The sequence below is a fragment of the Apis laboriosa genome, unplaced genomic scaffold (assembly GCF_014066325.1).
Source record: "Apis laboriosa isolate Shangri-la unplaced genomic scaffold, ASM1406632v1 scaffold158_cov153, whole genome shotgun sequence".
NCBI classification, from domain to species: domain Eukaryota; kingdom Metazoa; phylum Arthropoda; class Insecta; order Hymenoptera; family Apidae; genus Apis; species Apis laboriosa.
In genome coordinates, this window is record NW_025222082.1 from 363,417 (window position 1) to 387,187 (window position 23,771).

The window sequence follows — 23,771 nt, forward strand, 5'->3', positions numbered from 1 at the left end:
TGCCTTACCGTTTGTTTGCGGTACACTTTTTCGAATCGGGGAAGGGGGAGTGTTGTATCGTTGTGCAAGGGATGGAAAGATTGGAATCCGTAGAGCGTGTCTTAAGGACGGCGTGTCTTCATGCGTTTCGAACCTGAATGGATTACTATAAGACGTTCTATAGGGGAGGAAAGTAGGATAAGAGAAATGTGAATCGAAGGGTAGAGAGTAGAAGAGATTGTTCGAAAATTTATTTGAGAAAGTTATAGATACAACGTGTCCATATTAATTTTGATTAGTTTTAATTAGTAATTTTGTATTAACAATAAATTATAGAAAGAGAAAACCATAGAAATTTAATATTTTGCAAATCTAATCTTTATTCATTTTTTATGAAAAAAGTATCAAAATAGATCTCTCTTCTTTTTTATCAAAGACAAAGCAAGAATCCTTGCATATTTCATGCAAGGATTCGCAATGATTTTAAAATATTACGATATTTTTCATTTTGTTCTTCTATACTTGTATATCATCTCGCATCCCGTTGCTTGCATTCGTTTTAAATTTCATCAATTTTAATCTAATTATCTTAGAAAAAAAAAAGAACATTTTTTAATAGAGAATGAAAAACACAAGAGAAGAAGATCCTTCGATTATTCGTGATATATTTTCACCGAATGGACAAGAGAGTTCCAGAACGGTAATCCAGAACTTTGCGTGTCCCCTTTCAAAGATGGAGGAAGACAATGATGCGAGCAGACAGTTTCTGCGAGGGGCTTCGAGCGAATTGGATCTCCGAGTCGGTTCGACGATTCCTACCGAACGTTTGCTCTCTGACAGGCGTCACGGACTATTTTGCAATAGAAGATTCACCGGATTTGATCGGCGAGGGGGAAATTTTATCTATTTATTAGAATATGGAAATTTTATTCAAACATGAAGAATTTTATAAATCTTCGTCGCTATTTTGCATTTATAGCTTTTTAAAATTCATATACGATTGATTGAAAAGGGAGATGTATTCCGTTGTTATAGCTTCTTAATTTACATTGATTTGTAAGTTCAAGCTTTTAGAGAATATTCGATGAAATGGATTTATATAAAATTAGCGATGTGTTATCCATTTCAAATTATTTATCGTACTTTTTTATTAATTCGATACACACGTTGGCTGCAATAAATTGATCATCGAATTTATTAGTTTTATTTAGTAAATTAATAAAAAGAACACAACATTATATTGATGATTAGATTTTAATTAGATATGTAAATTAAAACAATTAATCAAATTAATACAATTTTATAATTATATATTATATAATTATTCATCGAATATTCTCTAAAAGCTTGAACTAACAACAGAATACATCTCCCTTTTCAATCAATCAATATATGAATTTTAAAAAGCTATTTACATGATGTAAGAACAATAGTTAATTAATAAAAAAAAAAAGAGAGAAGAACAATAAATTTATACATTTTCATATTTTTTGTATCCATCAATATCTTTCAATAAGTAAAAAAAATCTTTGAAAAAAATTCATACAACATTTCCAAATTGAAACGGAATAAAATGAAAAATTGTAAATAATTTGATTGTTAACAGAAACTAAACCTGGAGGAGAATCAACAGTTTCTTTTATATCCAAGAGAGTAATTACATCGATGCTAATATGCTAATGGGGCCCAAGTTATCGCGGATGGTGTTGGAAGTTTCTTAAGTTTCGGTCGACGATGGAGAGGAATTTTGCGGAACAAAAATCAACCGGATGGAATCGTTCCAAGCGAATTAGCGTGATTGCAATTATAATACGCTGTCCCGTTTCTTTATCCACCACGCGACACCGCGACATCGTGTCGTAATATTTGCATCGAGGACGGTGTCTTCCCCTTTCTTCCCCCGTTCGAGCCATCTTTTACTTTTACGACTTTTTTGCGAAGCGGAGGAGATAAAGCGTTTCGTTTGATCACGGCTTGGTGTGCCTTTTCTCCGGACTGGAAAATGTATTATGCGTTGGAGTATGACTTTTTTATAGATATGGTACGTTTCATGTTTTACGAGTTGTTCGGTATCTTGTTTGGTTCCTCTGAAATATCATAACTGTCTCTTATCCGGGGAAATATATTGTGCGGCTCCAGGAATTTTTGATATTTGCGTTCGACGGACGGAATAAATTCGTATTTGAAATTTAAATTTTTACGTCTTCCAGAGAACATTGATACATAATATACGTTCACGTAGACGCGTGTAAATATTTTCGAATCGAGTGTTACAAGTTGAAACTGTTCGGAAATAATGTTATTTTTCTTTGTTATTATTCATCTAAATAATATAATAAACTGTAGAAGGGAAGTAGAGTTACTATCGTGATGCATAAAATTTTCTATTCTATTTATCTTATTCTTTTTAATTAAACATGTTATTAAACACCTCATATCATCTCACAGAACTAAACTCATAGTAAATATTTAGAATAAAAATAGAAATCTAACGTTGCGATGTTTCTCAATACACGGAATTACAAATTAAACTCCTCTCTTAATCCATCATCGTCATCACCGATCTGTCTCAAAATTCACGCGGGACACCACGTGAAAACAATTTAACCCCTGACGATCGGTGGAAGCCTCGTTAACGTCACAAGGTCAGTCACGTTAAAAAATTAACGGCCACGCCACGTTCACTCGACGATGTAATAGCTTCAAGAACCTATTAACCCCATAAATTATCCGTCTATCTTAACGTACACGGTGACCCACCACCACCCTCGACACCTCTGCTCCCCCCTCCTCTTTCCCCTATCGAAACCGTATTACGATATCGATTACAGCGTATATTACACCCACTGACAATTACGGGGCACAATGCGGCCAAAATGGGCCGCCACACTTCTGCGTGAATTAGAAACGGAGATACACCGGCGATCTATCATGCATTTTGCGATTGATCGACGATCCTTAATGGATGCAAGATGGGAAGAAGGGATAAGCCATGGCCGATAATAGAGCCGAGCCGCGGCTCTCCATCCAAGAAGTCATTGGACGGGGGGATCGATGCCACGTTGGGGGAGGAGGGGCGATGATTGTCGTCGAGGATGACGCGAAAGATTTCGAGGAAATCGTCCCTCGGATGAGTCGGAAAAATTTTGTTGGGTTTAATGGGAGAAGGGATTGGCATAGGTGTCGAAGGATTCTGTTTAGGATTTCTGTTTAATGTGTTTAATGTATTATTTAAAAGAGAACGAGATAAGAGAAACGGATTTATTTGTATGGATAACGAGTAGAAATTGAGAATTTTGCAGGAATTATTTTAGGATAGATGCAGGCAAAGATGTAGGATTTATTAGAGATTTTTGTGCAATAAGAATGCAGATTATTAATTATATTGTTAATATGAATGAATAGTTGAGTTTCTCTGTTATTATTTGTTAGTAATATTCTTTTTCTTCTTTCCTACGATATTGTAGAATGAAATCTTGGGAATTGTAAAAGTTGGCCTTGAAAGTCAATTGATCTCCAGTAGTTCTGTAGTTCTGTGATTCTCCTGTCGTTTAATAATCAACAAATTTAAACATTCAAACAGAACAATTATTTAATTCATTAAAAAAAGTAATCAAATAGAAGCTAGATATTGTTTTTCTTTCTTCTAAATTTATATTTCCTTGTTTATTATATTTAATCTTCAGCAATAACTATTATACAAATATATATTATCAATTACAGTTAATATTGAGAGAAGAAATATTCTTTCGGATATTAAAATCTTGATACATTGCACAAATCATTGATCACGACATCTAATTTCCTCGTGTATATTGCTGTATACGACGATATTAAAGTCACATTAAAATCAAACAAGAGAATTATTTCTTTTCTCGATTTCGTTCGTTCGTTTCACTTTCGGATCTTATTTCGTTTTGCAACGTCAGCGTCAAATCTTACATATCAACTGTTTGCAAACAGCAACAGTATCATCGTATCTAAAATGTTAAAATGTAAACACGACGTTAAAACGTATATAAATACGCTTTGAACTTGCGCGAACAAATCCTTTGATGCCCCCACTCTGGCGAATATTTGGCAAATGAATTCTCTATAATCCGCTCGAAGTTTGTCGAATGAAATGTCCACACTGGCGGCGATCATTCGTCTCGCGAATTCGTAACATTGTGAACGCGTACACGTGGCTTCAAAAATTTTCTCCAGTTTCCAATTTTTTCCAGTTTTTCCCCCCCCTCTCCCCTCCCAATTAATGGAATATCAGTAACAACAAATTAAGCGGGCAAAAAAGAAAAATGGCGAGCGTTAAATCACGTTTACAACGTCGTGAAATCGAGCGATATATCTTACTCCCTGATAGGAGCGAAAGGGTTAATCGTATCGGTACAATCTATCATGTATACTCCATCCACGACTATAATGCTGTAAAAATGATGTGATCCGTGGACGGAAAGAGAAGGGACATGGCGAACGAGACGAGATAAAAGACGCGCATTTCATCCTACACGTGCTTATTACCGCTTAATAATCAACTGTTCGCAAGATCTACGTCGTGATCCTACAATAAGACCGCGTGATTATCTCCTAGCCACGTTCAATTACATCTGTAATACAAGCGCAGATCTGTTATATTCCACGTGGTCGTCGTAAGGAGAGTGTTGCAACCGTTGGATCTTATGTACAGTCAGTTACAGAAATCTTTATTAATTATTTTAGAAGGGAATTCATTTAATTTCTTGATTTCATATCATTTTTTTCGTGATCAATCTTTTATAAACGCTTGGATATATTTCTTACAGTGGGATAATGGAGTATTTTATGGATTTTTGAAGTTTTCTTTATCTCGTTTCGTTAGAAAATTATATATCGAAAAAAATTTAAAGAAACTTTAAGGTATAAACTTTTCGTTATCTCGAAGTAAATATTTCGCTAATAAAAAAAGAATTGATTTATAGAACGGTGTGAATTGGTATGTAGAATGATACAAGCGGCAGATAACAATACAAAAATGAATTAAAAAAAAAAAAAAAAAAGGAAAAAAGAAAATAAAATTGTTCATTTAGGATTTCGTTTTCGAATAAATGAAAACTTTTCAAATACAAGCGAAATTGATTAATTTCGATGATTGGATACGAGTGAATGATCGACAATATATTATTCTACATGTTGAAACAAATTGAAAATATAATACAAAATTCATTGAAAAACTAATTTTCAAGAATTCATCGATTATACGTAATTTCTTTTGTTATTAATTTTTCTTAAAAACAAGAAATATAATACGTATAATAATTTTATTCTATTCACTTTTCGCTTTCACTTTCACAATAATTCACTCATATCCAATTATCCAATTTCACTTAACAAATTTTCAAATTTGATTTACTTTATACATATATAAAAGTGTTCAAACGAGAAAAAATGTTATTTCTTACAAGATAATATTCATAAAAATTCCACAGGGAATGGATTTCTTAAAACGCAACGTGTCTCTTGCTCGAGGATTTTTCTGGCTGACTGTAAGTATCGGTCAATAGAGACATAAATAATTGCCGCATCGTGTTGCACGATAAAGTTAATCACGGTTCAGGATGGAACAATGTGACTATGGTAATGGTAATTTATAACGGTTGGCCCGCCACGACTCCTTGGTAATTCTAGGAATGCGTAATGATTTAGGGAGGGGGACGATTTATAGCCCGGTTGTGTACCCCCGGTGCACGAATATTGCGAGGGATACCGTTTTAATCCGAGGAGGAGAATTGGAAGGGAGGGATGGAAAGTCGTAGGGAATGTTACGATACTTTCGCGTTTTATGGATCTTTTGTGCGATAAATGTGTGACGAGGCATCGAACGAGGATTGTTTTTAATCTGTACGAGTACGAAATGTGTATTTAAAAAGAGGGGGAAGAAAATTGGGGTCTGTGTTGAATGTTTATTATGGGAAAAAATTTTTTTTATGAACAGTTTTAAACCGTGGAAATATAATGAAGTATCGCGAGGGATAATTTTCTTTGTCGTTATTCGAAGAATTTGTGGAAAATTTTCGTGGGAGAAGTTGTTAATAAATGTTTACGAATTAAATCGCAATATTTTTGTTTCTTGATTCGTGGAATTTTTATTTTCAAAGAATGAGAAAGAAAAGGATATTTAAAGAATTTCGAGAACAAATTTAAGAGAATGGTTAAGAGAGAGAGAGAGAGAAAAAAAGGAGAGGAGGTCTGTGATAATTGATATTGCATTACTTTTGCAATTTGAAAATGAGAATCTCGTACGTGTACATTGTAAAAATATTTTAGTTTGCATTCGGACAATATTTAAAGAATTTATAGTAATGTAAATACATGGTTGGATAAGTGGGACAGGAAATTGCAATATTCTGCAATTTATGAAATTTTCATGCGGAACGATGAATGTGATAAAACGAAACGAGAGATACTGTCTTAAATTACATCTAAAGAATTTCTGGGAGAAGCTTATAGGTTGTTCAAAGGAGGGAAATCGTTGGCCAGGTGAGTGAGTCGTAGAGAAAATTGCAACATTTTTAAAATTTATGGAAGTTTTATGTTAGGAACCGAGGAACATAATAAAGAATACTTTATTTTGGACAGGTTATTTAGAATATTTAGAAAAATGAGAGAAAAAAAAAATGAAAAAAATCGATAATCGAGGAAAACTTTTTGAGAAAATTACGATATTCCTGTGATTTATAAGAACTTTTAAAAAATTTGAATCTTAAAAATACTAAAAGAGGAAAGGAGAGAATTAACCAATGAATTCTTGTATCATTATTTCATTCATCTCTTTCATGATCACAAAAAAAACATAATTGCATTTCCTATGAACTTTCCTTTAATTTACTTTCCTTCAAACTTAAGAAAATATAGCAAAATTTATCAATACGATACGAAACGACGTATATACAATTATCATAGCAATTTTTTTCCAAAAATCTTTATAAGAACAATAAGAAGAAAATTCATCATTCGTATTCTCTCCAAGAAACGAAATCTATTTCATCATGTTGAAAAAAAAAAAATATATACATCGAAAAATCGTTTGTCCAAACACCCATAACACGATACTTCCACGCATATTTTACGCACACGTGTGCACACAAGTGCACAAAGATTGGAGGATTGGCTCGAGGCACGAAAGATAAGCAAAGAAGATAAGAAAGCGGAATCGTGCGCACACGGGAAGGATCATGCTGTTATTCCGGTTTCGATACACGATTAAATTATGTAGATATCGTGGTAATTGCTCGTATCGTTACGCCGATAGAATTTACGAGCGGCCAACACGGTTATTGGAATCAAAGTAACAAGTTGTACACATGGTACCCGGATGGGTGGCGCGCTTTTTTGAATCGCGATTTATGTCGTCGTTAAAACGCAAGAAGATAAACAGATGTAGTAAAAATAGTAAAAAATAGTCAAATTGTTTCTTAATATATATATATTTATAATTGATTATATTATTATAATTTGATTTTTATATACCATGAATTTTTGAAATCATCCAATGTTTCGTTTCGATAATTCTCTAACGAGTAATTTAAAGTACGATATGATAAATAACAGTGATTTGATTTGACGATTTTTCGATGAAAGAAGATTCTTTTTAAGATCTTTTAAATTGATAATTCTTTGTCATAAGTATTAGTATATTGCAAGATATTTCATTTCAAAAGACAAAGATGAGTAAGTTTAAATTACGAAATAAGATGAATTTCAACAACATTCAAGTTTTTGTTTCTTGGATTATATTTACAATTAGTGTTTCTTTGTTATTTGGAATAAGAAGAGACAAGCGAATTTCCCGAGAATGCTTCCTTCTGTTTTCTTTTGTATCTCAATTGAAGAGCTTATGTCAAAAGTAATCCTTTTCTTTACAAAATATTCATTGTGTATTATTATATACATGGATAAATGTTGATTGTAAGAAAAATTGTATCACGGATTTTATGACTAAAATTCGATAAAAAGTTTATTTATAACGGTGACAAGCTTGTGTCATGTTTACATTAAAAAAGACGATGCGAATGGTGAAGGAATTAAGAAGAAAAAGAAATCGTGATGTTGGATTATTCGTATTTTTTGGTATGATTATATCACAATGAAAAAAATGCGCATTAAAATAAATTCTGTAATTACAGAGATGAAATAAATTTTTATGATAAATCGTATTTTATAAACACATATTATAATAATGAAAAAAATTATATTTAAAATATGTCACGTTTAAAATTTTAGATTTATTATAATTGAATATTATGTTCATCATTTCGAACATAATACGTAACATAATTTTAAGAACGAGCTTTTTTTCTTTATTAGATAAGCTATAATTTATTACTTAAAACATCTAGATATCAACGTATTAAATATTCTCATAAATAAAATTTAATACTGGAATTATTATATAAAAAACTATTTTTATTGATAAATTATATTTCTCGAATTCTATATAATTCTAAATAATTAGACTTTTAGTTCCAGTATTTCTTTTTCCATCATTTTCTCTTTTTTGAAACTTCAACTTCAATTTTCCTCTAATCTGTTCTTTCAATCTATTTTATAAAGTTTTCAAATAATTCACGAAGCTGTTTACAGACAAATAAAAAAGTAATTTATTTTCCAGCAAATGGACAAATACATATATCAATAAATACGATCCAAAGTTTATAGATTTCGAAAAAGTTTTACAAGTAAGTAGCCACTTTCAAAATTCAAAGAAAAAAAAAATCGATAAAAATCCAGGAAACAAAATTCTTTCTTTTATCATCATAAGATAAACTAATTATAAATTGTACTATATCCACGTAGTTTTAAATATCACTTAAAATATCTATCTCGTTTAAAAAAATATTTGAATAATCACATAAAGATCAATTTTATTTCATTAGAAATAACATAACAATTAAAAAAAATTACATTCCCAAAAATGTCCAAAAATAACGGGATATAAATTTTACAATTTCCCTCCCTCCCCTTATACCACTCTGAAAAATTAAATCCGTACAACTTAAGAATTAAAAACCACGCACGCCATTCACCAAATCCTTTCCCCCTTTTCCGCCCAATCGACCGCAACTGCAAAAAAAAAAATTTAATCCCAACCCCTTCCGAAAACCATCGCGAAAAGCGGCCAACCCCCGACTATTAACCGCTCTCGAAAGAATAAAAAAAAAAAAAAAAATCCCCACAAATCGAACTCCTCCCTCAATCCTCTCCCCCCAACAACCCCATCGATTATTCTCTCCGTGTTCACGATAATCGTCGCCGAGTCGTTCAACCCCTCGATGATGGACGCGTGACATTCGTTCCAACCCCTTCCCAAGCCCACCCTCGGCCACAGCAAGAAGAACGCAACAAAGAGGCAACCGATGGGGCTATTATTATGACCAGCCTCGAATCAGCGGATCCGTGGTTATTTCCGGTGAACGTGGGGGAGGGGAGGAAGGGGAGAGGAGGAGGACAAAGTAATTGCGGCGAGCATAGCTGCGATTCCGCGCTCTCTCGCCTCGCGAGAGATTCAATTTAACGGACGAACTTGCGGAAAAAATCACGTGGAAGGGGGTTCTGATTTATCGATTCACGTGGTGGAGGAATTTTTGTTGAATTCGTGAGGGGTGTGTCCTCATTGGAATATGCAGTGCAAAAAATATATGCAACAGCGTGAAAGTTTGAAGTTTGCCGATCGTGTTTGAAGTATGCGACAGTGTTGTTAGTTCGTTACAGAGATATTTCTGAAGTTTTTATCGATAGATTAGAGTTTTTATTGATGTGTTCTTTTATTGTTTTCAATAAATAACGTCAAGTATTAAAAATATATTGTCAGTGTTTATTAAAATTTTCCAAATTTCCAATGTTTAAAGGTTACAGATGGTTATAAAGATCTAATTTAAAATGTTTTAAAAATGTTTATCACTGACTCATGAATCCAAAATGTAAATAATTAATCTTGCCCTTCAACCCCTTATCGTGTATGTAGATTTATCGTGACCTCTTACATGATTCACGTTCTTTTTAAAGGGGGAGAATAATTTACTTATCGAATGACTCACGATGCATGTACGATGGATATATTTTTATCATGATAATAATATAAAAACATGATGGAAACGACGAAAAATTTATTTTAATATCAAAATCGATCGAAGATTCATATGTAAAAAAAAAAAAAAATCTTCGATCAATCTAACATAAATCGAAGAAGAAATCAAACAATATTATCTCGATCCAGAATATCTCGAACAAAATAAATTAAAAAAAATACCTAATTCTCGAATTAAAAAAAGCTAATATAACCCGTTGATCAAAACTCGATCAACGAATTGAAATTGATCGATTTCAATAAAGCAGGTATGAAACAAAGTAACAATAACGTTCGTCTATTGCTCGTTTCCATACGAACGAAACGAAACACAACGAGACGAAAAAGGGAAAGGAACAAGGAGGGGGACGAAGAAGTAAAAAACACGTAGAAGCAAAGGGATGAAAGGGCACAATGTGACGGACACTACGGTAAAAGATAAAATGGCAGAATTGTAATCGTAGCAATAACGAGTGCGCACGATTACATTCATTCTTTGTGTGTGACTCGTCAGACTGATCTAACCACGCGATTTACAAAAGAATCGTATTTGTTTCTCCTCGTGTACAATCGCGCGCCTAACGATTCAAAATGAATCCCTTTCTTTCTTTTTGAGAGCGCAATACCGATTCCGCCTCGTGTCGTTTCAAAAGACGCGCGCTTCACGGCGAAACAAATTCGGTGAAAAAAGAAAAAAAAAGAGGGAGAAAATGGATATCGAAATATATATTCCGTCCGTAAAGTTGAAACGAAGCGAAAAATACGCGGAAGAGATGGATAGATCGGTTGATCAAAGTGATTGATCCTATTATCGACAAAAAAAAAATTAGTTTTATCTTCTTTAAATATAGTTTCGAGTGGAAATGATTTTTTTTATTTTAAGAAAATTATATTTAGGGATAGAAATGTGTAGGATGTATAGCGGAAAAATTTGTAATGAAGGAGTAATAAAAATAAAAAATAGAAGAACGTAGAGATAAGGGTAGTAAAAATACGCGAAAGATGGATGGGTTCACTGGTCAAAGTGATTGATTCTATTATTGGCATGGCGAAAAATTAGTTTAGTTTTGATGTTTTTTAAATGCAATTTCGAGGGAAAAATTCATGGAGATACGAGGAAATAATTTTTTATTTTAAAAAAATTTTATTTAGAAAGAATGTTAATAAGAAAATTTGTAATAAAAAGAAATGAATCTATGAATAAGAAAAATAAAACAAAATAAAAAAATACATAGAGGTAAAGGAAGTAAAAATACGCGAGAGATGGATGGGTTCGCTGATCAAAGTGATTGATTCTATTATTGGCATGGCAAAAAATTAGTTTAGTTTGATGTTTTTTAAAAAACATAACGTCGAGACAAAAATTGAGAAAGGATACGAGAATATAATTTTTTTATTTCAAGGGAATTATTTTTAAAAAATTTTGTAACAAAGAATCTATGAATCAATAAAAAAAAAACATGGAGATAAAAATAATAGAATAATTCAGAAAGTGTATAAAGAGAAGAGTAAAATGAATAATGGAATTTAAAAATTGAAAAAAAAAACAAAAGAATAGATAAAATTTTGAAAATCTACAAATTTCATTTTTGATTCAATATAAATCTAAAAAAATCTCTCAACAATTTTACAATCTAGAAAACATTTATGTAATCACTATACTAAATCATAAAAAATCAATAATTTTATTTACAAAAACTTCACTTCTCATTTCTTTATTCAAAAAAGATAAACATTAAAAAAATCAGAGAAACTATAAATAATAAAATATTTTGTCGGTATTTATTATTCATAAAAAAAAAAAATAATCAAGATAACAAAGATTGATGAAAAGATTAATCAAAGATTGAGAAATTGCAAATTTATTTACAGATTATATTTTTGTTTAGAAAATATTGAATATTTATGGAATCATTTATGCAACAACATTGTTACGCGTTAAACAACCATCATGCTGGAAATATTCTCAAGTCTTGGAATGAGGAAACACAATAAATATACGTATTTTTCTGCACAAATGACAGAATACATTGATATTATGCTTTCAAAGAGATTTATGCTTTTTTCTGAGGATAAATCCACTACTGAAGAAAAAAAAACAAGAATATTGGATTTTAAAAACGAATTCTTTACTGTAAGTGACTTAATTATTATATTAAAAAAATATATGATTTCATTTAACAAGATAAAAATGATTCATATTCTCTATATATATTTATATTGTCTATATATATTTTTTTTGTCTGAAATATTTTTTATTATCTTCAATATTTTTAGTAGATCGATTCAAATAGAAAATTGTTATAATTAGATGTTTTATTAATTTAGAATAAATAAAACGGTACAAAAAATAAAAAAAAAAATATTATCGAGAATTACATTTATACGTAAATAATAAATTCATTTTTAAGATTCATTTTTATTCATATCATTTTAGTACACGTATCTTTTTGTACTAAAAGCTTACGGAAATATCAAATTTTACATAAATTTTAGTAGATAACTCGAGCAAAAAATTAATTTTATGCGTATGGAAAAGTTAATCAGAGGCAAATTTCGTTACAGTATTGCCAACCGTGGCCGTAAGTAGTTCCAAGAAAAAGGGAAAAATTACGTATCCCGCGGACCGATTAACATAATTTGCCTACCAAAGGTTTCTCGAACTTCTTAGAAAACTTTAATACGCTTCTTTTCTTACTTTTTTTCTTTTCTTCTTCTTTTTTTTTTCTCTCTTGATGAGAGAATTTGCACTTCAAGAAGTGGGTTACCTCGAAAGTTCGAAGTAATTGGCTATTTTAGCTTGTGAATATAAAAAGGAACATATTGACAAAGAAAACGAATAACTTTCCAATCAAAGCAATACAAATGATTCTTATTATTTTTCAATAGATAATTTCAATAATAATAATAATTTTTCAATAATAATATTATTATTCAATAGATAAATTTCTAGTTGTGTAAATCGCCAATCAATATATTTTATTTGTTAAATTAAAATATACAATTGTCTTTCTATAATTGGAAAAAAAAAAGAAGAAAATGGAAAAATTTGATAGCATATAAGCTTTTGCAACAATTTGTGTAATTCGAATATTTTTTATATTTTATTATTAATTTTTTTATCAATATTAAATTATATAAAAATAGTATTTACATTTATTATACGTGAAAAGTTCATTTAATTTTAAATAGAATGTTCAATACTTACTATTTGGGTCGTGTATCCATTTCTTCTTATCTCCCACTTTCATTATGCGCGTGTCATCCTGTAACAAAAGAATATATTAATTAAATCATACATCTTTAATTTAACTTTTCTTTCCGCATTTCAATTATTTATTAAAAAAAAGAAGATTTTGAATTTATTCATTATTTTTCAATAATTCTCTACAAACATGCCTTACATAATTTTACATAAAATCTTATAATGAAATTCTCTTCATCGTTACATAACAACGAGTAATCCGTGCTATGGTAATCAGTAAACAAAGAAACGATAACAAAGCTGTTGTTTAAACCAGGAATAAAGTAAAACAGAACAGAAGCAAAGAAACAATCGCTTTTTTTCGAGGCAATTAAGGCAAACTCATTTCCCTCTGTTCTTTAGGTTTTTTAATGAATTCTAGCCGTTTTCTTCGATGCGAAATATGCAAAGGAACGCAAGCTGCATTTTTTAATGCCTGTTGGCATCGAAGGTCATGACCCGTGTCACGAAATTCATGCTTTGTTCGAGCTCCGTTCTGCGCTAGAAATTTTCGCTTAATATATATACAACCTTCATTGCGATCGTGCTAAAGCGAAACGATGAAGAAATATTCGCTCATCACGTGCATAAAATTCAGGGTTGTTCGGTTAAAAACGAAATGTTTCGAAGTTTAGGCCGAGGTCGTCTTGTGATACATATGCCAGTAAGGTTAGAAGTAAAGGAATATTGATGAAAGCTTGCGTGATAGTTCATGTGCCAGTTTGCAACAATTCGAGGATAATATCTAATATAACTAAGGGGGAAATTTGATCTAGAGGAGCTAAATACTACTGTTGATCAACTTTCTTTAGAGAGAAATTGATGAATGGAGAAATTGTTGAAGAACAGAGAGAGATATCGTTTAATTATTTTTTTCGATCAGATTCAGAAATTGAGAATATTGAAACAACATTTTGAAATCATTGAATTTGAAACTTTTAAAAATGATATTAAAACACTTCCCCCCCCCCCCTTCCCCTTTTCTCCTCTTTTGTTCTTTTTTATTTTTATTCTAGATTTTCTTTTTATCTCTTTTTTTCTATACACATTTTTTTTTATTTTTCTATTTTCTAATTATGTTAATAATTTTTTTTAGATATTTTTCTATTATATAATTTTTTTTTACATAATTATTTTTTCAATAATCTTTCTTGAATTGTAAATTTTGAATTTAACAATATGTTTTTTTTTTTAAATTACCTCACATTTTCATATTTGTATTTTTTATTTATATAAATTGTATTTTTTTTCATTTTTGTTTGTTTAAATTTTTATTTTTCTTCTTTTCTTCATATTTTTTTTTCATTTTATTTTCTATTATATATTCATTCAAACATTTATTATTTTTATATTTCTTTCATAGATTATGTAAATTTATAACCAATTTACACTAATTTAATTTACTATTTTATATAAAACTACAATTTATTATTATCTCTAGTTTTAATTTTAATCAATTTATTATTATCTTTAGTTCTTTTTTTATTTTTCTATTATTTTTTATACGAGGAAAACAAGAATAATAGAATAATATTAGAATAATAGAAGAAAACATTTGTATAAATATTTCAAGAGAAATTTTTTTTATTTTCTTATAAGAATTATGTAATAAATATCTTATAAAGATTTATTTCCAAACTTATATTATAACAGAATTGTTCATAAATTTATAAACAAATATAATCTATTTTTAATGAAATTTTAAATTGAATAAAAAATGCTAATATTCTTCTTTGTCTTATGAGAGAAAATTTCAAACTAAGAAATATTTATTTTACAGAAGAAATTATTTAAATCCTTTCATATAATAAATTCAAATAATAGAAGAATTTATATAAAACGACATATAATATCTCTTCCAACATCAAGAAACAAGAGGAAATTAATATAAGAAGAAACGAAAAATCATTTTTCGACAATCGAGAATCGAACTCTGGCCCACCGGGTGATATCTTGGTGACGTTACTCATTACGCCATCAACGCATGCAATATCTTATTTATATTTTTAAGTATTTAAACACAGCGTATCATTGTTCTTATATATTTAATCATTCAAATCTCATAATATCATTTCAGAAATAATATTCATCAATTTTTCTCAAACAATTATCCCAATTATTTCGATATTTTTTAAATCACCTTTTACCTTTCAAAAATATAAAACCGACATCAATTCGTAATATCGACCACAGTGATATTTTAATTTCTATGCAAATTGGGCGACGTTTTGGACTTACAGGCATTGCCACTGTAAAAAAAAAAAAAAAAAAAAAGAAAAAATTCAGGACAAAAATTCAAGAGTATTACGAGTTTTCGTGGTCGAATCATTTACCGCGTTTTCCATTTTACTAAAAGCGCAATTTTTGTTGTTCACAGTGTTAAACATTCCCTTTGCCGTGGTGCAAGTCTTAACAAGCGTTAAACAACAACCACCATCTCCTCGTCGTCGCGTTTGGCACGAGTATACAATTAGAGCGGAATGATATTTTGTAATTAGCAGTATAACGGGTCTTTCTCGGCCCGAAATACGAAGATGCACAGGGAGAAAGAGGGACACTTGAACCGTTTCACCGCGTTTCGGACTTTCAAATTGGCTTGGGGAATCGGTGCAACTGGGGAGAGAGAGGCCTGTAATTATCATCGAGCGGAATAAGGAATGGACTAGGTCGAAAACGTGGCGCAACGTCGAATTTACTGCAGCCAAACTATCGTCTTCGCCAGAAACGAATTCCTTGTCTCTGCGAATAATTACAGTGATCGGGAAGGTTGCTAATGCTAGCCCTCTTGAAATTTATTAGACACTTCAGTCTTAGATGTACAACGAGGGCGTGAAGAACGGAGACGTTTTAGCCTTTTGTCATGATTTTCATTTACTTTTGGTCAAAATAAATTTTTGAATCGAGTCAATCGAGATGATTGGCTACAAAATTTGATATATTTTATGCAATAAATATATATTATAATAAAATATATATATAGTAAAAAAAAATCATATGAAAAATTAAATTATGTATAAAATACAATTGAGGTAACTGATATTTTTAAGATTAATTATAGTTATGCAATATAATATTACACAATATTATATTCTGTTAAAGAAATTTTAAAATTGAACAATAATTAACAGCAGAACTATCTACAATATGCAATTTTAAATATAGTAATATTATAAGAATAGATTTCTATCTGAATGAATATTGGTATTAATTTTATCAAAAATTATATCTGCATTTAAAAAAAATAATAATTGTTGGAATCAATTTTCGCAAAAAAAATGCATTCTCTCCAAAAATCTTAAATAAAAGTTTCGAACAGTTTTAGCATCGAATCTGTGCCACTTAGCCAATATTAAATTAGACCCGCAGCAATAAAGATCCATTTGTTATTGAAATATTCATTGAAATAAATATTAGAGTAGAAATACGAAATTTCCAGTGACCTAGATGTTTCGTTTAATTTAAGAAATTGAATTTGATTCCTGATACAAAATTCATTATTCTAAACGAAATTTTTAAAATTTGCAAATTAAAATCTCACTGCTCGATTTAAAAAAAAGAAAGGAAGAAAAAAAGAATAATTAAAACTACATTCCACGTTAACAGTCCTCGAGATTTGGCGCATTTCGATTGCACCTTTCCACTTTCCCTCAAGTGGCTCGTTAATCGTCCTATTTCGCGGATACTGCGAATTGAAGGCGATCTCGGATTCAATTTTCTTGGCCACGACACGTTGGAATACGGCTGGTTCGGCATTTAAAACGAGCTCAAAACGAGGCTTTCTTCCAAAGATCTGATCGAGCACGAACCGCCTTGTCGATTTTCCTCAAGATCTATCTCGATAAATATGGAGAGGATTCTCCTACCGGAAACGATCGAGCAAACCTGCATTCCCGATTATGGTAATGTCCGTTTTAATCAATAATTAATCAGTGTCGTAATCAGCTTTCGTGGAGTCTCCTCTGCAATGCATGGAATTATGTCGCTGTCGATTCGAAAATATGCGCCAGAATAATTCGACCAACATCGTCCGCTGATTGAGAATTAATCATTTTATATGGGGACACTATAGTATTGATTCCACGATTAGTTTCGAGCATTCGTGATATTAATTTCTCAAGAAATAACATCAGCGATGCATGTTGTATGCAAAATGAATTATTTAAATTTGTATCGTAAAATAATTTTAAACCAATTTGAATGTTCGTGTTATTGTTGGAAATTTGGAGAAGAAAATTTTTCGTGTAAATATTATTGTTTGTAGAAAGTTATGATACAATAATTTAAAAAGATTTTTTCTCTGTATTTTTTTTTTTTTTAAGTTGCTTTTTTGTTTCTATGATATATATTTCAATATTTTCGAGACAATATACACAATAATATTTTTGATTAATGATTGCTAAAAAAATATATAATTTAAATTATTCCAAAATTTATCATGGAATTTTAAGAACATGATTTTTGTTTAAATAACATTATATAATATATAATGTAACAATATATTGTACATTAAATTGTTTAATAATATATTTTAATTAAACAATGCCTCAAAAGGAAGTTACAATTGCGTTAGCTTAATAGCAACAACAACTTGTACCACAGACTTCCTCTAAGGTCTCTAAAAGCTAATTATCTTGCAAATAATGGCTCGGTCTTATACAAACCAACCTAAGTTCCCGAGATCAAAGACATTAAAATTACCACTTAAGAAATTAAATACATATTTCAAGATGAAAAATTTTTTTTAACCTACAAATTCCATCATTATTTTAAATTAAAATTATTCTTTAATAAACTTTAATTAAACATTTTAATATAAAAAATTTTAAATAAAAGATTCCTCGAGAGATTATTCTAATCTCAAATCAATCCTATTTCATTCAATCTTTAAGAATTGATATGATCGTTATTGAAATTTAAAAAACTTTTCAATAACCTCAATCAAAATTTTATAAACTTAACAAAATCCTAATCTAATTTTTTTCTAAATTATTAAATCCTATACCTTATAACTTATTTGTAATTTGTGTCAAAGCAAAATTCTAACTCTCCTTAAATGAACTACTCAGACCCGTGTGCAATACCTCAACGACTCGAAATTATTTATAATTAATATACCGAACTTCGAACCGCGAAATTTTCACGGTACTTCAATTTCGCGGCCCACGAGAGATCGCGTATCGATCCGCGTAGAAATTTAACAAGATCGTTCGCCGGATGCACGAAGATCCCTTAGTGTGGCGGGAGGGGTTGGATGTGCGTCTCGTTTCAGACGGTTGCATACAGCTCCCCCGCATCGTTATTCCGTTACACCCGGAGATAACCTACCACTTTTCGCCTCGCGAGTCGGCTGAATTATTCGTCGAGCCGAAAATGGCCTTTCAAAGTCTGTGAAGGACTGCTTTCAGAAGCGAACAACCCTCTATTTCGACGTGGTGTGTGCATTCCGGCGAACGTGGGAACACGTTAAACAGTTCCGGATAATATTTCTAGAGAGATGCGCGAGGATTCTTCCGCTTTGGTTAACCCTGTTACGCTTCCGATGTATAATCTCTCGAGTTTAATAGAAATTGCTCATGATTTTTTGGAAAGATGACACTTTTGATGGGATATATATATATAAGGGTAACGAATTTGTACTAATGATGATATTTTCTTTTTTCTTGTTTGTGGAAAATTGGAGCTCGGTTATTCCCATTTTTTTTTTTTAATGAAATATTAAATTTTGAAAAAATTTCAAAATTAAATTAATCAAAATAAATCAAAGTTAAATTCATTATTTTTGTTATGTATTAATTTGATTAATAATATGAAAAATTTTCTTATAATTAATTTAAATTATAGCTAACTTTATAGAATATAGTAGAAGACCTATTCGTAATGAAAAATAGAACGATGAGCACGGAATAAATTCCACGTTTCTAAATAACCGCAAAACCAGATCTATGTCGATCAATCCTATATACTATATCAAATTCATTAGCTAATTCTAACTTCACTTTGCTTTTCTAGTTCCATTTCTCGCCCATCGCGCTCGATTACGTTCGGCACTCACTTCATTATCATCCTGAAGGACAGGATATTGGTCTGGCGCCAAGTAGGTCAACGATCGTCATCAATTAACATCTCTATCTTCCATCCATCTTCGTCGATTCCGATCTTCAGCCAACGAATCGTCCCCTCGAAACGAAATATTCGAGTCGCTGTCGAGAAAACGCGGGAAGAAAACAAAGAAGAAGGTGGAACTGGGCCACAGAAGTTTGGCAATTAAACGTCTTTTCGTGACTATAGCTTGTTTCGAACTTGTACTGAACCGCAAACGCGTGTCTTGTTTCCTTCTTCTTGTGTAAACAATTCTCCAACGGAACAAAACATCCGCAGAATGTTATCTTATTTGTTTTAAGGAACTAGCAAACTCTGGTTCGGAATCGAAATGACGATTTCTAGGGATTTTTTTGTTTTTTGCAATAACAAGTGCAAATATCTGAATGCTTCTGACAAAATCAGTTTTGAAGGGAAAAATTAGAACAATGAAGACGTAAGTTCAGAAATAAGATGAACAATGTGACAATAAAAAAATCATTATAATCATTATTATAATATTAATTTAAAACGTATAAATTAATATTATAAATATTTTATGTGTAATTAATAATATTTTAATAATATTAAAATGTCGTAATATTTCTCATTTTAGGTTCGAAAGTTCAAGTACTAAACACGATCCAACAAAATTGCGAAACATTCTTTCTGATTTAGGAATTTTCCTTTATGGCGGCGGGGAAATATCTCTTTTCGTCGTTTGGACGTCTAGAGAAATGATACGTGCAAAGAAGAGGGTTAAGAGAGGTTGGAGAGGCGCCAACTGGAAACGTGCTGTAAAAATGGCTTCGCTCGCAAAGGACGACATCGACATTTTTATAAGTCGATTCCACGTATGTCGAGCGTGTCTACGATTCTTTGGAATGGTGGAAATATTTTGGATGAGATTTAAAAATTGTGCACGAGCTAATTGAGTTACGAATTTTTCTAATTTAGAGTCTTCGTGTCTCATCAAAAGTATCTAATTATTGACATATCATATAAAATGTTCGTATATATATTACGACTTTGCTTTTTAAAATCTGAATTGTAAATTATCTATTTGTAATAATTATCATATTTAATAATCACATTTATCAAAATATTCGTCTTTAAATAAAATTATCTGATTGACGCTTAATAGACTTTTCCAGGCAGTTCCTCTTTAAACATTCAATTTGCAAAGCGGCCCACCGGAACGATCAACTTTTTCCCCGCTATTAATATCTGCCCTTTGTCCGTTACTATATTAAAAGTGAGTGGAACAGCGTTCAGATCGAAGCAGTCACCGTAAACGCGAAACTTTACCAATTAACGGGCTTGTGTCGCCCACCTTTCCATCGTTATTCTAGCCTTGTACAAACGTGATTATCCGTGATGATCCGTCATCGTTTCGTCCAACTTCGACAAGGAATCATCTCCGCCATATTCACGCTATTTGCGAATTTTGATATCGACGCTACGAGGGGTGGAAAGTTAGGGTAACGAAGTGATGTATCGAAAATCAAGTTGCAACGACAAGTGAGTGATTGATCTGTTTGTAAGTTTCAATCATTTTTCTGATGTTATTTGACGTTGTGCAATTTGTTTGTAGTTTAGCTATAATTGTTTTTTTTTTTAAATAGAATATCGTGATTATTAAGAAAATTTCTTAGATCAATAGATTTTGCAATAAAAGAAAAATATTATTTGAGAATAATGTAATCAAAATAAAATGTGAATTTATATTAATAATTATATATCTGTAAATATTAAAGATCTTTTAATTTTTTCAGATTTCTTGTATTCTTTTATTTCACGATTATCAAAAACTCAAATATAAATAATAAAAAATTCTTTAAAACAAACATTTCTATTAAATTTCGTTAAAGAATTTTTTACAGATTCATAATATTCAGGATATGCAAATTTCCATTAAAACTATTAATTCTCGAGGACAAACAATTTATCACTTTTATTCAAATGAGAAGAAAAGCTTTTTCCTAGTTTTTAATCCGATTTTCGAAAAGAATTCGGGCGAAAACATATCATTTTTCAGGTGGTGGCGTAAAATAAAAGTTTTCCAACTGGATTTGTGCAAAATACCGAGAAGACGTTAAGCCGGAATCATGATAATCGGATGGAACTGTTCGGTGGGCCACGTCCACCAGGGCATCCACTCGATTCGAGGTGACTTAAGGCCTTGGCCACGTTTCAAAACCATTTCGTGGCCCCCACGAGATGGTAGATGGGGGTTGGAACCCCTCTCGTTGGATCCCCAACCGATTAACCGAAATCCTCCGTTCCCCTCATAGAATTCATGACGATGCCACGGGGATCCACGATCCAATTTGGAAATAGATCGATGATAGGGATCTCGTATATGCACTATCGTTGCAAAGTATCTGGACAGTCAATTATTTCCGGATAGGATGCAATTTAATTGCGAAATTATGGGAAAATCTTGACAGACTTATTGCTTGCGTCATGATAAAATCTTGTTAATTGCACGAGAATTAATCATAATGATCGACAATATCGAGAAAAATAGATTTTCAAAATAGATAATTACGAAAAATTAAAAATTTCATTTCTTTATCTAATAAAGAATATCGTAAATAAATATTTTTTTAAAATCCTAATCCGCAAATAGTATTTCAAATATATATTTTAATATTGATATATTTGTAACTCATAAGATTTTGAAATAAATATTTCATTAAAATATACAAAGATAAGTTTTTAAAAAAGATAAATTCTCGTCAACATTAACATCAATATCGATTTCGCCTAACCAACAATCTAAGGAAACAATGTTGAAATTAAAAATTCACTTAAATTTTCCCCATCGTTTTCCATCATCAGTTAATCCTTTCGTTCCGTGAATTCATTGATTCACGCCCCAATTACGCCTCGATACCGAAATTTCATTTGTCCCTCGATTTAATCGATCGATACGGGGGTGTAAAAGGCTATTTTCAGACACAGCGTACAAAGTAATCGAAGATCTCTAAAACGATGAAAGCAAGTCGCGTATTCAGCCCCCTGATCGATGAAACCGATGCAACTCGTGCCGATGGTTTGATGAATTCGCCACCCCTTTCTCTCTCTCCATCCATTTCCCAGTATATTTGCTCCTACTATCCAAAGAATATTTTTGTTCCATACCCTTTCCAATCCTACTCGTTTGTCATGATCGATGCACGATTTTCGAAAATTACTTTGGATTTTCCACGATGTGAGAGATTTAAATGGATTATGCTTTATGATTTATTTTCGTTTTGTATATTTTCGAATTATGAGATATGAGATATTGATTTTGGATGAAAGAACTATAAAGGAGAAACGTGGAATTAATTTTGACGATATGAAAGAAAATAAAAAGAATTTTGCATAAAATTTTGTATGAAATCTGAATACTATAAACGAAAAAATATCAGACAAAAACAGGAAAGGAAACAAATTTTTTGAAACATTTCCAATAAAATTTCAACGAAATTTCAATGAAAACAATAAAAAGATTTCGATTTCATTCATTCTTTTAACAAAATTAATCCAATTTTCGCCAAAATTTCATCTCCTGAAAGAAGAAAACTATCTAGAAGAAAACAAATCGAAAGAAAATAAAAAATTCTATGATATATTATCCAATATCTATGATTGATCACTCGAACATCTAAAAAACTAATTTAACCAATCTAATTTCACTCATTTCAGTTAAGACAAAGGACGAGTGATGGAGAACAATGGCGTCAATAAGTTAATTTGTCAAGGACGAGCTTTTACGTGGCGCGGGGCAAGGGAGATCCGGTTTCGTGGAATACATACAGCTGGACACGAGAAGGTCCCGGAGGTAATGCATTTTGTAGCGGAACCACGCGACATTCCTCCGCAATTCGGTCCACGGAGATCGACCACGATGACCTGTGTCCCCATACTCGGTCAACCGAGGTTACCGGGCTCTTTGCCCGGTGATCGTCTTTCGAAACGGATCGATCCGCCTCCTGGGTCACTCAAACGCGTAGAAACTTCGATTTCCTGATTCGATCTTCCCGGATTCGGAGACTTAAAACGATCCTGAAACTGGGTTAAGCGGTGTTATGCAATCACGATTGAAAGCGTAACGAAATGATTTATTGAGATTTATTTGAGAAATCAGATTTGCCGAGGGTGGATCTAGGTTCTCGGTTTGGGATAGGTACGTGCTTCAATTGAGAGGGTTAGTTTGATTATTGATGGTCAGTTCGAGTTCTCGGTTGAAAGTTTTGTTTATTGGGGAGGAATCACGGTTTTATTTTGTCGTTAATAAAGATTCGGAAAATTTGACGATAGTTTAATTTCGCGAATTTGTTAATCAATTTGTTATGGAAAATGCATATTGAAAGTTATGGA

General features: G+C 31.3%; 1 protein-coding gene across 1 annotated transcript in view; it reads right to left on the minus strand.

The window, feature by feature from the left end:
• The window catches only part of LOC122710874 (proteoglycan Cow), a 185,836-nt gene that overhangs the window by 56,965 nt on the left and 105,100 nt on the right, over positions 1–23,771 (minus strand). Inside the window, exon 3 of the mRNA XM_043929074.1 lies at positions 13,287–13,344. Within this exon, the coding sequence (XP_043785009.1) occupies positions 13,287–13,344 (58 nt within the window). The remainder of the gene's footprint in view (positions 1–13,286; positions 13,345–23,771) is intronic.